Here is a 16,262-nt window from a genome sequence, read left to right on the forward strand (position 1 = left end):
TTGTGTGGAGAGACGGAGCAGACGAGTCGACAGCGGGCGAGGACAAACAGCGGTCCTGACCAAGATGGCAGCCAGGAGGCAGAGCATTCAGCAGAATGGTGAGGCGGGGCACGCCTGGAGCGACACTGCAGCCATCAGAGTCAGGTACGTATACAACACACCTGCTCTCAATCCCTGCATCTTCTGCTGCAGCATAAGAGGGGAGAGGGAGGAGCAATCGTAGCAGAAGTAGGAGAGGAAACAACCGGCAACAAAGACCACGAGAGCGACGAGAGCGACCCAGAGCAAGATGCCACCCCGCGGAAGACGCAGCTACCGGCCACCGAAAGGCGCGCCGCGATGAGCAGGAAAGGAGAGCGTGCTAGAAATTGGCATGATTGATCTGGCAAGAAAACGTGTTTGTTGAAAGAATAAACGGGAGTCAAACCTGCTATCATGCGTCTTGCATCGATGGTCACTGCGACCCACACAATGACGGCAGGAGAACCTGTCACATACTGGTTTGCAAAACATTTTTTTTAACCCATCCATCCATCCATTTTTTACCGCTTATTCCCTTTGGGGTCCCATTTAGGTGAAATTACATAAGCTCCCACGGGACACCAAAGAATATCTCACGGTACACAAGTGCCGCGGCACAGTGGTTGAAACACACTGGATTAAGGCAATACAAAAACACTTTAGTCAAAAAATCTTTTTTAGGAAGGTGACACAATGAAGAATACAAAATAAATGAAGTTTAACAATTGAATTATACTTTATTGCACAAAACATTGCAAAATGGTTATACCACACACAGTGATACAAAACTGTAAAATATTGGCTGTACATACCACACAAATGCTTCTTGATGAATACAAGGCGTATATACAAACTTTCTGCACAGATCACTGATGCACTTCCCCACCCATTTCATTTTTATCAACAAATGGAAATGTATAAAAATGGAAATTGTAAAAAAAACAAAAAAAAAAACAAATGGTCTATTCCTTCTTACTCAGCATACATGAGGACTTTTGTCCTACCCAGAAACCAGGCATCATCCTCCCCTTGAAGGAGCTTTTGATCTGCCTCAGGAGTCGCACCTCCCGCCTGCCCTCCTCGTCCTCCACGGCGTAAAAATTGACCACCCCTGCCGGGTGGTCCAGGTACACGCCGATGGTGCTGAATTGGGGAATGTCCCAGATTTCGTTGAAGATGCCGTTGAACCACACCTGGTAGTGGGATCCGCCCCAGCCCAGACCCCAGGACTGTTCGTTTTCACCCAGGCCGCAAGGTCCGTCGCTTCCCCTGCGGCCTGCGCCCTCGTGGGTTACCCCGGCTACCACCCAGCCTGAATATTTGATCTCCCAGTAGGCCCGGAAACCCAAGATTCCTTCTTTGCAAAGAACCTTCAGATAGAGAACAATGACGAAAATCAGTTGACCATAAAACGTCCTATAAAGCACGGGTTCTTAACTTTTTTGACCGTGGGGCTCAACTTTTCCACCCCAGAAAGATCCGTGACCCAGTCAAATATTAACAAAGAATTATTAATTTTACTTTTCGATTTTAATCATATTCAATAATTATACCTAGCCTACTTACAGTTTACAGCATTGTCTGATGATATGAAAACAAATCGTTAATCACAAAAACAAATATTATTTATGTAAAATCGAAACCTTAGGCTTAGGTCAGGCTGATTAGAAAAATAAGTACCAACCAAATACACTGCATAAGAAGGGGCTCACAAATAACTGACATATAATTATGTTGCGCTAAAATAAAGTGAAAATAACAATGAATATATTTTTCAATTATACTGCAAATACAATTTGAGTGCAGATGAAAATACTGCTTCATCAATTTAGTCATATTTTTTGTACTTAAGAAACTTCCCCTTGGACTTCACCTCCAGACTTCTTCTGTTGGTTTGAGATTGCTGTTACTGCCACAAGTGGTGAAAACGTGTATTACAGTTAAGTACAGCTGCAGTTCATACGGATCACAGCTGAGAAACAGATATAATTGATGAATTGAAGAAACACTGCTTCGGAGTAGTCAGTGTACAGTTTGTATTGATCGTGTGTGTACAGTAAGAGTAGTGTTTGAGTTGAAGACCTACCTGAGGGACATATTCATATCTTTCTGGTCGGTCCAGTACAGGACAAGTGACATCATCTGTCATTCGGGCCACTTTGGCTCCACCCTCTGTGATCCACAGCATCTTATTGGCTGTCTTGTCATCCAGAGAAAGGTTGATCCAGTCTATTTTCCCCAAAATGAAGAGATATAAATCATAAAAGTCCTTACTAAAACATCATGGTGCATACATTTTTTTTTTTGAAATCCTAGTCTTTGAGGCTCGTCTTACATTTAAGGAGCTCCGCTCGGCTTGTCGGCTCCGGGATGTTGGGATCATAGTCTGGAATCTTTTCTGGATAACAAGAATGAAAAGTTAAAGTAAGATGGAGAGGAACCTTCAGCAATCAGTAATAAGACGTGGCGAAGGCGTTGGACAAGGGTGTCCAAAAAAATCAACAGACATGGTCACACATAACACAGCCTGCTCACGGAACTTTCTAAATGGTATAAAAAAAATGCCCAAGCACCATAAAATAATTCAAAATTACACCCATTTAAATCCAATACAATGCATGATTGGAAAAATGCAAAACGCTCTCCACACTTATTCAAATTTGGCATCTTTTAGCTGCTTGATATTTATGATTGATTACAAAACCTTACGAAAGTCGCCACAGAAGTAAACAAGGTAGGAGTCGAACTTTCACATACTCCAAAAACCAATCAGATATAGATAGATAGATAGATAGATGGATAGATAGATAGATATACACACCTTATCATTCAATATGTTTCATTGATTTTCATGTGCTTCAAGAGGTAGTCACCCGAAATGATTTTCCAACAGTCTTGAAGAAGTTAGCTCATTGAGAGAATGCCAAGAGTGTGCAAAGCAGTAATCAGAGCAAAGGGTGGCTATTTTGAAGAAACTAGAATATAAAACATGTTTTCAGTTCTTTCACCCTTTTTTTTGTTAAGTACATAACTCCACATGTGTTCATTCATAGTTTTGACTTCAGTGACAATCTACAATGTAAAGAGTCATGAAAATAAAGAAAACGCATTAAATGAGAAGAAGGTATGCCCAAACCGTATGTACGTACATACATACATATACAGTATATATATATATATATATATATATATATATATATATATATATATATATATATATATATATATATATATATATATATATATATATATATATATATATATATATATATATATACAGTATATACGTATATATACATATATATAAATATATATACACATACATACATACACACATATATATATATATATATGTACTTTTTTGCCCCGCTGTGTATATATATATATATATATATATATACACAGCGGGGCAAAAAAGTATTTAGTCAGCCACCGATTGTGCAAGTTCTCCCACTTAAAATGATGACAGAGGTCTGTAATTTTCTTCATAGGTACACCTCAACTGTGAAAGACATAATGTGAAAAAAATCCAGGAATTCACATTGTAGGAATTTTATATGATTTATTCGTAAATTATGGTGGAAAATAAGTATTTGGTCAACCATTCAAAGCTCTCACTGATGGAAGGAGGTTTTGGCTCAAAATCTCATTCAAAATCCATTCATTCTTTCCTTAACACGGATCAGTCGTCCTGTCCCCTTAGCAGAAAAACAGCCCCAAAGCATGATGTTTCCACCTCCATGCTTCACAGTAGGTGTGGTGTTCTTGGGATGCAACTCAGTATTCTTCTTCCTCCAAATACGACGAGTTGAATTTATACCAAAATGGATACATGGATGATACAGCAGAGGATTGGGAGAATGTCATGTGGTCAGATGAAACCCAAATAGAACTTTTTGGTATAAACTCAACTCGTCGTTTTTAGTGGGAGAACTTGCACAATTGGTGGCTGTCTAAATACTTTTTTATACACATATACACATATATATATATATATATATGTACTTCCAGCCCCTTAGCCAATTTTGTTTAGCCCAATGTGGCCCCCAAGTCAAAAAGTTTGGACTAAATAAGCAAATTGTAAGGAAAGTAAGCCATCATGCTTATGATGGCCCCTATGTTGCTCAAAACGCACCTTTAAGAAGAACCACATTTTTGGATTTTTTGCCTGTAAACATAAAAATAACAGAATCAGTGCAAACACTGGTGAGAATGTTAACGATCATGTATAAAGTCCACTCACCAGGTCGCCTGGCCGCCAGCAGGATTCTTGTAGTGGGAGCACTGGTAGGCATCTTTATCATCTCTTAACTACCTTCACCTCTGTCAGCGGCGTTCTGCAGCAACGGTGCAAAGTGCGACTTCATATATACACACACACACACACACACACACACACACACACACACACACACACACACACACACACACACACACACACACACACTCCCTGGAAAGAGGGTTTCGGTTGTGTTCCTTGGGGGGCATCCAGCACCACATTTTGGTAAGGTATGTGGGGATAATGAGCTCTCTCATGGGCTTGTGGCACCGGCTGCCAAAGTGGGATCGTCACATCGACGATCCGATGACCCATATTTATCTCAGAAGATGTGCAGTTCATTAACGATGACACTATATTCTCATCGCAAATATGGAAATATGGGCAGCATCCCTAACACAGCATGCTAAGTGAGGACCAACCTTAGATTTTTAATTTTCCTGAGGGAACTCTCCTGAAGGAATCAATAAAGTACTATCTATCTATTAGGGGTGTGGGAAAAAATATATTCAAATATGAATCGCGATTCTCACGTTGTGCGATTCAGAATCAATTCTCATTTTTTTTTAAATCGATTTTTTTTCAAAAATATATATTTTTTATTTATTTCATTTTTTTATCAATCCGACAAAACAACACACAGCAATACCATAACAGTGCAATCCAATTCCAAAACCAATCCTAACCCAGCAACACTCAGAACTGCAATGAACAGAGCAATTGAGAAGACACAAACACGACACAGAACAAACCAAAAGTAGTGAAACAAAAATGAATATTATCAACAACAGTATCAATATTAGTCATAATTTCGGCATAGCAGTGATTAAAAATCCCTCATTGACATTATCATTAGACATTTATAAAAATAAAAAAAAGAACAATAGTGTCACAGTGGCTTACACTTGCATCGCATCTCATAAGCTTGACAACACACTGTGTCCAATGTTTTCACAAAGATAAAATAAGTCATATTTTTGGTTCGTTTAATAGTTAAAACAAATTTACATTATTGCAATCAGTTGACAAAACATTGTCCTTTACAATTATAAAAGCTTTTTAAAAAAAACTACTACTCTGCTAGCATGTCAGCAGACTGGGGTAGATCCTGCTGAAATCCTATGTATTGAATCAATACAGAATCGTTTTGAAATCGGAAAAATATCGTTTTTGAATCGAGAATCGCGTTGAATCGAAAAAAATCGATATATAATCGAATCGCGACCCCAAGAATTGATATTGAATCGAATCGTGGGACACCCAAAGTTTCGCAGCCATTCTATCTACAGTATCTATCTATCTATAGGAAGATGGAGATGGACACCAATCAATGCAAGCAGCCTAATTCTGCAGGGGATGTTTTCACTTTGCCAACAAGTGTCATGAGAAATTAACCACGGAATAGTACAGGACAACTAAATGAAAATAAAACTAATAAATTAATAGATTAATATGTAAATAATAGTTTTTTTATTTGTATTAATTTAAGAATTAAATTTATGTTGTCTTTTGTTGTCGTTTTTACTCCACTATGCACCATGTTTGTGTCCGGAATGAAGCTTGAATAATGAATAAATGACACTAAAATTGTCACTGAATATATTTGAAAGCAAATGATTTAAAAAAAAAGTAAAATATTTAATTATGTCATAACTTGGCTTGGATTAAAGTTGTTTCTTCGATGCAGAGAATGATTTGCACGGACGAGACGTGACTGTGAGTACATCTTTGTTTATTTAAACACTATAATAAAAAATAAACAAACTAAGGGCGCCCACAAGGAGGTACAAACACTTGGCTATGAACAAACAAAAGACTAGCATAAATGCTGCAAACTACAAGCATGAAAAGAAAACACTTGCACTCTGGCATGAAAAAACAAAACTAGCACCGTGGCATAAAAAACAAAACTTACACGGCACGGAACTGTGGACAAGGGCATGAAGGTTGGAACAGCAGGGGTAGGGTGTGTGAGTGTGAAGATCCCAGAACGAAGACAAGAAAAAGAGTGATTTAAGTAGCTATGATAATTAGTGAAAACAGGTGTGAGGCTGAGGACAGGGACGTGACATGACAGGTGAAAACTAAAGAGTTGGCATGGAGACGAGAACAAACCAGGAAGTGCCAAGACCGAACTAAATGTCCAAAAAACAAAACATAACCTGACCAAAACCAAAATATAAACTTACAGGCGTGACAAATAATCCTTAAAAAAAAATCCTGAATCCGGGTTGTGTTCCGGATCACCCCTGAAATCGAATCCCTTTCTGATAGTTTCTTAAAAATCCGCCCATAACTTTATGACCTATGTTGCTAACGAACCAACAGACAAGTAAAAAAAAAACCCGGCCAAGACATAACTTCCTGGCTTAGTGGTTAAAGCCAACGTGTTTTGATCCATCACTAATCGAGATTTTAGTGCAGCAGAGCCCAAACTTTTTGACTGGGGGGTTGCATTGGGCTTAAAAAAAACAGACAACAGCATGCAAAGATACAAATCTGGTGTCCTAATCACTTGGCCTGGCCAAAGGTGTATAAAATTAAGCACTTAGGCATGGCGACTGTTTCTACAAACATTTGTGAAAGCTTGGGCCACTCTCTGTGATATCCAGCGTGGAACTGTCACAGGATGCCACCTGTGCAACAAATCCAGTCGTGAAATTTCCTTGCTCCTAAATATTCCAAACGCTTTATTATAAGAAAATGGAAGAGCTTGGGAACAACAGTAACTCAGCCACCAAGTGGTAGACCACGTAAACTGACAGATAAGGGTCAGCGGATGCTGAAGCGCATCGTGCAAAGACTTTCTGCACAGTCAGTTGCTATGGAGCTCCAAACTTAGTGTGAAAATCCAATACTGTATGTACAGTACGCAGAGAGCTTCATGTAATGGGTTTCCATGGCCGAGCATCTGCATCTAAGGGATACATCACCAAGTCCAATGCAAAGCATCGGATGCAATGGTATAAAGCACGTCACCACTGAACTCTAGAGCAGTGGAGACACCTTTTCTGGAGTGATGAATCATGCTTTTCCATCTAACAATCTGATGGACGAGTCCGGGTTTGGAGGATGCCAGGAGAAGGGTACATTTTGGACTGCATTGTGCCGAGTGTGAAATTAGGCGGAGGAAGAATTATGGTGTGGAGTTATTTTTCAGGAGTCGGGCTTGGCCCCTTAGTTCTAGTGAAAGGAACTTTGAATGCTCCAGGAAACAAAAATATTTTGCACAATTTCATGCTCCCAACCTTGTGGGAACAGTTTCGAGCCGGACCCTTCCTCTTCCAACATGACTGTGCACCAGTGGACATAGCAAGGTCTATAAAGACGTGAATGACAGAGTCTGGTGTGACTGGCCTGCACAGAGTCCTGACCTGAACCCGATAGAATTCCTTTGGGATGAATTAGAAAGGAGACTGAGAACCAGGCCTTCTCGACCAACATCAGTGTTGTTGGTCGCTTTTGGAAGAATGGTCGAAAATTCCTTTAAACACACTCCCCAACCTTGTGGTGGACAGCCTTCCCAGAAGAGTTGAAGCTGCAAAAGGTGGACCGACATCATAGTGAACCCTGTGGGTTATCAATGTGATGGCACTTCAAGCTCATATGTGAGTCAAGGCAGGTGGCCAAATATTTTTGACAATATAGTGTGCAATATATATATATATATGTTATATATATATATATATAATCTATTATAAAATTATTAGCAGTGATAAGAACTGATCAAGGAGTTGACCCCAGGATGCAGAGACAGGAGGCAAGGTTGAATTACAAAAAGGGAAAAATGTAATAAGTCCAAAAAGGGGTTGGCAGGAGAAAAGGCCGGGGCACACTGAGCACAGCAAAAGGTCCAACACAGAATCCTGTTTACCTCAGGGAGGCTAAGAAACAAACACAAAAAGGTGAGGAATTACAAGACTAAGGAGAGACAACGTACCGGGACTGACGAGGTGAAGCAGGCGCATGAACTTGGGAGGTCCAGGAGACCATAACTAGCAAGACCAAGCTGTCAGTGACGAGCTTAAATACTTTGAGGTTGAAATTGGTTGCAGGGGTGACTTAGTGTCTGCCCCTCGCTGGGGACTAATGAACTGAAGAAAACAGCCATCGCAATTAAAGAGAAGGCAGGGAAATTATAAAACACAACAGCAGGCTGAATATTAAAAGTTATTAATTAATTGAAAAGGTTAAAACATTGCCATGCAGCAATATGGAGTCCAGTAACTTGTACAACATGTAATGTACAGAATATCAAAAGCATTTATTCAGGTAGAAATATCATGGATTACAGCTGAGATGTGCTCCAGCCCCCAGTGACCACAAAAAGGGACAAGCAGTATAAAATGGATGGATGGATATTACAAAAACATCTCTGGCAACGAAAGCGTCATCAGAACAATAAACATTTTGTGTTATTAATGTGTGAAACTGCTATCGAAACAAAAACAAAGTGTAGCTCCTCTGAATGCTAGTGCTTCTAAAGCAGGAATATAACTTCTGTATTTAAAAAAAAGACAAAATCTGGCAAGACACCAACACTCAAGCAATTTTTTTATTGTCATTAAATCATTTTTGTCCTTTTTGTGTTAAAAAAAAGCATAATGTTTAAAAGATGTATTTAAAACAAATACATGTATCCTCTCATGGTGTAAAACTTAAAAATGATCTGTCTAGGGTACACTTATGAATGAATGAAAATTATATTTTTGGGGACGGTAAGGCGCGGTTGGTAGAGTGGCCGTGCCAGCAACCTGAGGGTTCCTCATTCAATCCCCAGCTTCCACCAACCTCGTCACGTCCGTTGTGTCCTTGAAAAAGACACTTCACCCTTGCTCCTGATGGGTCGTGGTTAGCGCCTTGCATGACAGCTCCCGCCATCAGTGTGTGAATGTGTGTGAGAATGGGTGAATGTGGAAGTAGTGTCAAAGCGCTTTGAGTACCTTGAAGGTAGAAAAGCGCTATACAAGTATAACCCAATTACCATATATATCTGGGATTATCGCGGTTAATTTTGAGCGAACCTATGAACAATGCTATTAATTGCGATTAAATATTTGAATTGTTCGACAGCTATAATATATATATATATATATATACATATATATATATATATATATATATATATATATATATATATATATATATATATATATATATATACATATATATATATATACATAAGGCTTTTACATACAGTATATGAGTACAAACTATGTTAATATAATGGATGTATAATGAACAATTATACAATTATTATATTTGGTTATCAACAGTATGTGAAAGTTCAACTCCCACATTGTTTAATTCTGTGACAACCGCCTTAAAGTTGTTTAATCAATCAGAAAAATCAAGCAGTTAAATGTGCCAAACATTATAAGTGTGGGGAGAGTGTTTTTCATTTTCCCATCATCACTTGTAATTAATTTAAGTAGGTGTAATTTAGATTATTATTATTTTTTTTATGTTGATTGGAGTTTTTTTTTATATAATATCCGCAAAGTTCAATGAGCAGGTTCAATTATGTGTGACCATGTTTGTTGAATTGTTGCTGGGTATTTTTGTGCACCATGACTAGGGAAGGTTGTTCGGACAGATTCAGTTAATGGTTGAGGTACTTTCAGTAACGACCAGATGGTGACAAAATGGCAGCTATCAGATTGTTTTCTATCCTGACCATATTGCTTACTAAACTTGCGCCGTCTTCCAGGCAAAATTAAAGATGCCATACTGCTTGGACACCCCTGCTCTTGTGGTTTATTTGCGTTGTTTAGGCCACACCCCCCGGCGACTAGACACTGCACTAGAAGGCGCCTTCATAGAGAGAGACATTATGGAAAGGGAATGGGAATGTGTGGCATCCAATAGGCATTTTTAAATGTTTTATGTTTTATTGCACTGTCACACCGCTGCCTCTACACCTGGCTGTTATCTACCGCCCCCCAGGGCCCTATTCGGACTTTATTAATGAATTCTCAGAGTTCGTTGCTGATCTAGTGACACACGCCGATAATATAATCATAATGGGGGACTTTAATATCCATATGAATACCCCATCGGACCCACCGTGCGTAGCGCTCCAGACTGTAATTGATAGCTGTGGTCTCACACAAATAATAAATGAACCCACGCATCGCAACGGTAATACGATAGACCTAGTGTTTGTCAGGGGCATCAACGTTTCCAAAGTTACGATAATCCCGTATACTAAAGTATTGTCTGATCATTACCTTATAAAATTCGAGGTTCAGACGCATGTTCGTCAAACTAATAATAATAATAACTGCTATAGCAGCCGCAACATTAATACAGCCACAACGACAACTCTTGCTGACCTACTGCCCTCGGTAATGGCACCATTCCCAAAGTATGTGGGCTCTATTGATAACCTCACTAACAACTTTAACGACGCCCTGCGCGAAACCATTGATAACATAGCACCGCTAAAGTTAAAAAAGGCTCCAAAAAAGCGCACCCCGTGGTTTACAGAAGACACTAGAGCTCAGAAATTATTATGTAGAAAGCTGGAACGCAAATGGCGCACGACTAAACTTGAGGTGCACCATCAAGCATGGAGTGATGGTTTAATAACTTATAAACGCATGCTTACCTTAGCTAAAGCTAAATATTACTCAAATCTCATCCACCGTAATAAAAACGATCCTAAATTTTTGTTTAATACGGTAGCATCGCTAACCCAACAAGGGACTCCTTCCAGTAGCTCAACCCACTCAGCTGATGACTTTATGCAATTCTTTAGTAAGAAAATTGAAGTCATTAGAAAGGAGATTAAAGACAATGCGTCCCAGCTACAACGGGGTTCTATTAACACTGACACGATTGTATATACGGCGGATACTGCCCTCCAAAATACTTTCTCTCGTTTTGAGGAAATAACATTAGAGGAATTGTTACAACGTGTAAATGGAATAAAACAGACAACATGTTTACTTGACCCTCTTCCTGGGAAACTGATCAAGGAGCTCTTTGTATTATTAGGTCCATCAGTGCTAAATATTATAAACTTATCACTCTCCTCGGGCACTGTTCCCCTAGCATTCAAAAAAGCGGTTATTCATCCTCTTCTTAAAAGACCTAACCTCGATCCTGACCTCATGGTAAACTACCGACCGGTGTCTCACCTTCCCTTTATTTCAAAAATCCTTGAAAAAATTGTTGCGGAGCAGTTAAATGAACACTTAGCGTCTAACAATCTATGTGAAACCTTTCAATCCGGTTTCAGGGCAAATCACTCCACGGAGACAGCCCTCGCAAAAATGACTAATGATCTATTGCTAACGATGGATTCTGATGCGTCATCTATGTTGCTGCTCCTCGATCTTAGCGCTGCTTTCGATACCGTCGATCATAATATTTTATTAGAACGTATCAAAACACGAATTGGTATGTCAGACTTAGCCCTGTCTTGGTTTAACTCTTATCTTACTGATAGGATGCAGTGTGTCTCCCATAACAATGTGACCTCGGACTACGTTAAGGTAACGTGTGGAGTTCCCCAGGGTTCGGTCCTTGGCCCTGCACTCTTCAGCATCTACATGCTGCCGCTAGGTGACATCATACGCAAATACGGTATTAGCTTTCACTGTTATGCTGATGACACCCAACTCTACATGCCCCTAAAGCTGACCAACACGCCGGATTGTAGTCAGCTGGAGGCGTGTCTTAATGAAATTAAACAATGGATGTCCGCTAACTTTTTGCAACTCAACGCCAAAAAAACGGAAATGCTGATTATCGGTCCTGCTAGACACCGAACTCTATTTAATAATACAACTCTAACATTTGACAACCAAACAATTAAACAAGGCGACACGGTAAAGAATCTGGGTGTTATCTTCGACCCAACTCTCTCCTTTGAGGCACACATTAAAAGCGTTACTAAAACGGCCTTCTTTCATCTCCGTAATATCGCTAAAATTCGCTCCATTCTGTCCACTAAAGACGCTGAGATCATTATCCATGCGTTTGTTACGTCTCGCCTCGACTACTGTAACGTATTATTTTCGGGTCTCCCCATGTCTAGCATTAAAAGATTACAGTTGGTACAAAATGCGGCTGCTAGACTTTTGACAAGAACAAGAAAGTTTGATCACATTACGCCTGTACTGGCTCACCTGCACTGGCTTCCTGTGCACTTAAGATGTGACTTTAAGGTTTTACTACTTACGTATAAAATACTACACGGTCTAGCTCCATCTTATCTTGCCGATTGTATTGTACCATATGTCCCGGCAAGAAATCTGCGTTCAAAGGACTCCGGCTTATTAGTGATTCCCAAAGCCCAAAAAAAGTCTGCGGGCTATAGAGCATTTTCCGTTCGGGCTCCAGTACTCTGGAATGCCCTCCCGGTAACAGTTCGCGATGCCACCTCAGTAGAAGCATTTAAGTCTCACCTTAAAACTCATTTGTATACTCTAGCCTTTAAATAGACTCCCTTTTTAGACCAGTTGATCTGCCGTTTCTTTTCTTTTTCTTCTATGTCCCACTCTCCCGTGTGGAGGGGGTCCGGTCCGATCCGGTGGCCATGTACTGCTCGCCTGTGTATCGGCTGGGGACATCTCTGCGCTGCTGGTCCGCCTACGCTTGGGGTGGTTTCCTGCTGGCTCCGCTGTGAACGGGACTCTCGCTGCTGTGTTGGATCCGCTTTGGACTGGACTCTCGCGACTGTGTTGTATCCATTGTGGATTGAACTTTCACAGTATCATGTTAGACCCGCTCGACATCCATTGCTTTCCTCCTCTCTAAGGTTCTCATAGTCATCATTGTCACCGACGTCCCACTGGGTCATTATTGTCACCAATGTCCCACTGGGTGTGAGTTTTCCTACCGAGGATGTCGTGGTGGTTTGTGCAGCCCTTTGAGACACTAGTGATTTAGGGCTATATAAGTAAACATTGATTGATGATTGATTGATTATAACTAATGTATTAGCATATTTCCTATGTAAGTAAGAGCATTTTTTATTGTTCTATGGTTATCATCACACCTTTACTCTAAACCAGTGGTGTCACAAATGTGGTCCGGGGGCCATTTGTAGCCCATAGCTCAGGTTTAATTGTTGAAATAAAGTCAAACAAAAAGTAAACATGTAAGAAAAATGATGAAGCTGAACTTTTAGTACTAAAAATAATAATAATAATAATAATAATAAAATAATAACACTCTTTGTCACACACACAAAGTTGGCACAAAGTCTGTTTTTAACTTTTACAAAATAAAAAAAATATCAAAATGGCTGTTGCATGCTTTTACTTTTTAATGGAAAAAGTTTGGAAACCCCTCCTATAGGCAAGTGATTATCAAACAGTGGTATTTAACCTACTCAGAGGTCTAGTGGTTAGAGTGTCCGCTCTGAGATCGGTAGGTTGTGAGTTCAAACCCTGGCCGAGTCATACCAAAGACTATAAAAAACGGGACCCATTACCTCCATGCTTGGCACTCACCATCAAGAGTTGGAATTGGGGGTTAAATTACCAAAAATGATTCCTGGGCGTGGCCACCACTGCCGCTCACTGCTCCCCTCACCTCCCAGGGGGTGAACAAGGGGGTGGGTCAAACGCAGAGGAAAAATTTCACCACACCTAGTGTGTGTGACACTCAGTAGTAGTTTAACTTAACTTAATTTGGGCTCCATCAAGTGGTACGCCAAAGAATATCTTAATGAAATGCTCAAACACGATGTTACTGTTCAAACTGTGTGTAATGTCACAGTGCACTGATTGAAAAAAAATCTCCTTATTTGTAATGAATATTTAGCTACTGTATTCTACTGGGCTTCACGGTGGCAGAGGGGTTAGGGCGTCTGCCTCACAATATGAAGGTCCTGCAGTCCTGGGTTCAATCCCAGGCTTGGGATCTTTCTGTGTGGAGTTTGCATGTTCTCCCCGTAAATGCGTGGGTTCCCTCCGGGTACTGGGGATAGGTTGATTGGCAACACTAAATTGGCCCTAGTGTGTGAATGTGAGTGTGAGTGATGTCTGTCTATCTGTGTTGGAGCCTGCGATGAGTAAGCGACTTGTCCAGGGTGTACGCCGCCTTCCGCCCGATTGTAGCTGAGATAGGCGCCAGCGCCCCCGGCGAACCCAAAAGGGAATAAGCAGTAGAAAATGGATGGATGTATTCTACTGTTGGTCAGTATGGTGTTACTTGGACAGCCAGGTGTTTGTTTGTGTGTCACAACTTCTCCCCCGGCCTAAAAAAAAATATTAAAAAGTCCGAACAAAAATGTTAACTCGTGCCACCATTGATGGGAAGCTCCATAATATTTTTTAAAATTAAAATCACAAGGAAAAATACAAAGCAAAAATGTCACACTGACGTCACTTCAAAGACCTAAGATCAAATCCAATACTGCTCACAGCCACAAGGGGGAGTTATAGCACAAAGCAGTGGAGCTTCATAGATGCTGTGCGCTAATGTAAAAAATATTTATCCAATACAAAAATGTGTTTATGACAATTTGACCTATTTTGATAACATCAAATATATATGCGGACATGGCAAGACACACAGAGAGGTTGTACCCCTAAATGCCCCCCCCCAGAAAAAAAAGCAGGTCACGGTTTTTTATCCAGGATCAGTTCGTCTGTCAGCAGCGTTGCAAAAGGTGCAAGTGATTTGTGCTAAGAAGAAAGAACTCCAAACATTCCTTCGCCCGATCTCTGCATGTCGCTGTGCTGTACGTAATGTTTAGCACTCTGGCCTCATGTCCCAGTGGGTCAGCCTCAGTGGGACATGACAGCATTGACTGTCGGCGTGCCCAAACTCTACACCACCTATAGAGGAGCGTTTACGACCTCTCGCACGTGAGCTTTGCAAGCATGAAAGCAATAGGATGCTAAACGCCTGACATGACAGCCATGTAGGTCAGGTCGCCTCTTCAGCATGTGAGCTGTCTGTAGGGTTCAGTATTTAGGTTGCTTATATTCGTACGCTACCATGTTTGCACATGGTTTCAAACACATCAGTCGTTGGGTCGGTCCATTCTTCACCCAAAACGAATAGGTTTCAAACAGTAGCAGCACGACTACGTCTAATTTTGACCTTTAACCCTAGCTACCTCAAGCAATCGGTACCATTTCAAAATCAATAGGATTATTGCGGTAACATTAAACAGTACCGAGGTGTGGCTTCAGTGGATTTGTGACCGAAGTACCAAATAATAAGTCCTGGTTTAAGCCCTTTTCATGTTTACTACATGTGTGCCACTCTTCAAAATCAATAGAAGGATTGCGCTAAAAATGGGCCAAACTTGGAAGAGGACTTGAGAAAACTATTTGTGACAGTGACGACAGATGTGCAAATGCAATTTTTTTGAGCATCGACATTGCAAACATTTTGGATGAGGCATGGTTTTAAAGGGGAACATTATCACAATTTCAAAAGGGTTAAAAACAATAAAAATCAGTTCCCAGTGGCTTGTTCTATTTTTTGAAGTTTTTTTCATAATTTGACCGGTCCCGTAATATCCCTAAAACAAGCTTTAAAGTGCTTGATTTTCGCTATTTGCAAGGCGACTATCCATTTCCCTGTGACGTCATACAGTGCTGCCAATGTAAACAAACAATGGCAGATAGCACAGCAAGATATAGCGACATTAGCTCGGATTCAGACTCGGATTTCAGCGGTTTAAGTGATTCAACAGATTACGTATGTATTGAAACGGATGGTTGGAGTATGAAAGTATTGAAGAAGAAACTGAAGCTATTGAGCGAGTAGCTATTGACGCTATTCATAGCCATAGCATGGCCGAATAGCTGCGTTAGCATCGCCGGTAAAATGTGCGGACCAAACGATCAGGACTTTCGCCTCTCGTGAGACTATAGCAACTTAAATCCGTCGATTGGTAAGTGTTTTTTTCGCATTAAATGTGGGTGGAAGGAAACGTAATATAGTTGGAAATACATATGCATGTTATCCATACATCTCTGTTCCATGTCTG

At 40.3% G+C, this 16,262-nt stretch overlaps 1 protein-coding gene across 1 annotated transcript; it reads right to left on the minus strand.

Annotated features, from left to right (window-relative positions):
• Positions 1-735: 735 nt before the first annotated feature.
• Positions 736-4,947, minus strand: LOC133557107 (stonustoxin subunit beta-like). Its single transcript, XM_061907357.1, has 5 exons — positions 4,265-4,947; positions 4,157-4,189; positions 2,357-2,419; positions 2,108-2,250; positions 736-1,391 (listed from the first exon to the last, which is right to left on the minus strand). Exons 1-5 carry the CDS (start codon positions 4,323-4,325, stop codon positions 984-986), a joined length of 708 nt encoding a protein of 235 aa, XP_061763341.1. The 5' UTR covers positions 4,326-4,947; the 3' UTR covers positions 736-983.
• Positions 4,948-16,262: the final 11,315 nt, after the last annotated feature.

Source organism: Nerophis ophidion, linkage group LG08, assembly GCF_033978795.1.
Source record: "Nerophis ophidion isolate RoL-2023_Sa linkage group LG08, RoL_Noph_v1.0, whole genome shotgun sequence".
NCBI lineage: Eukaryota > Metazoa > Chordata > Actinopteri > Syngnathiformes > Syngnathidae > Nerophis > Nerophis ophidion.

What these genes read in the sequence shown, in the direction of transcription:
- LOC133557107 (XM_061907357.1), bottom strand. Translation starts at nt 4,325, where the DNA reads ATGATAAAGATGCCTACCAGTGCTCCCACTACAAGAATCCTGCTGGCG. An exon ending in AAATGTGGTTCTTCTTAAAG is followed by an intron (nt 2,420 to 4,156) that starts GTGCGTTTTGAG and finishes CTTGTTATCCAG; the next exon opens with AAAAGATTCCAGACTATGAT. An exon ending in CCGAGCGGAGCTCCTTAAAT is followed by an intron (nt 2,251 to 2,356) that starts GTAAGACGAGCC and finishes TGGGGAAAATAG; the next exon opens with ACTGGATCAACCTTTCTCTG.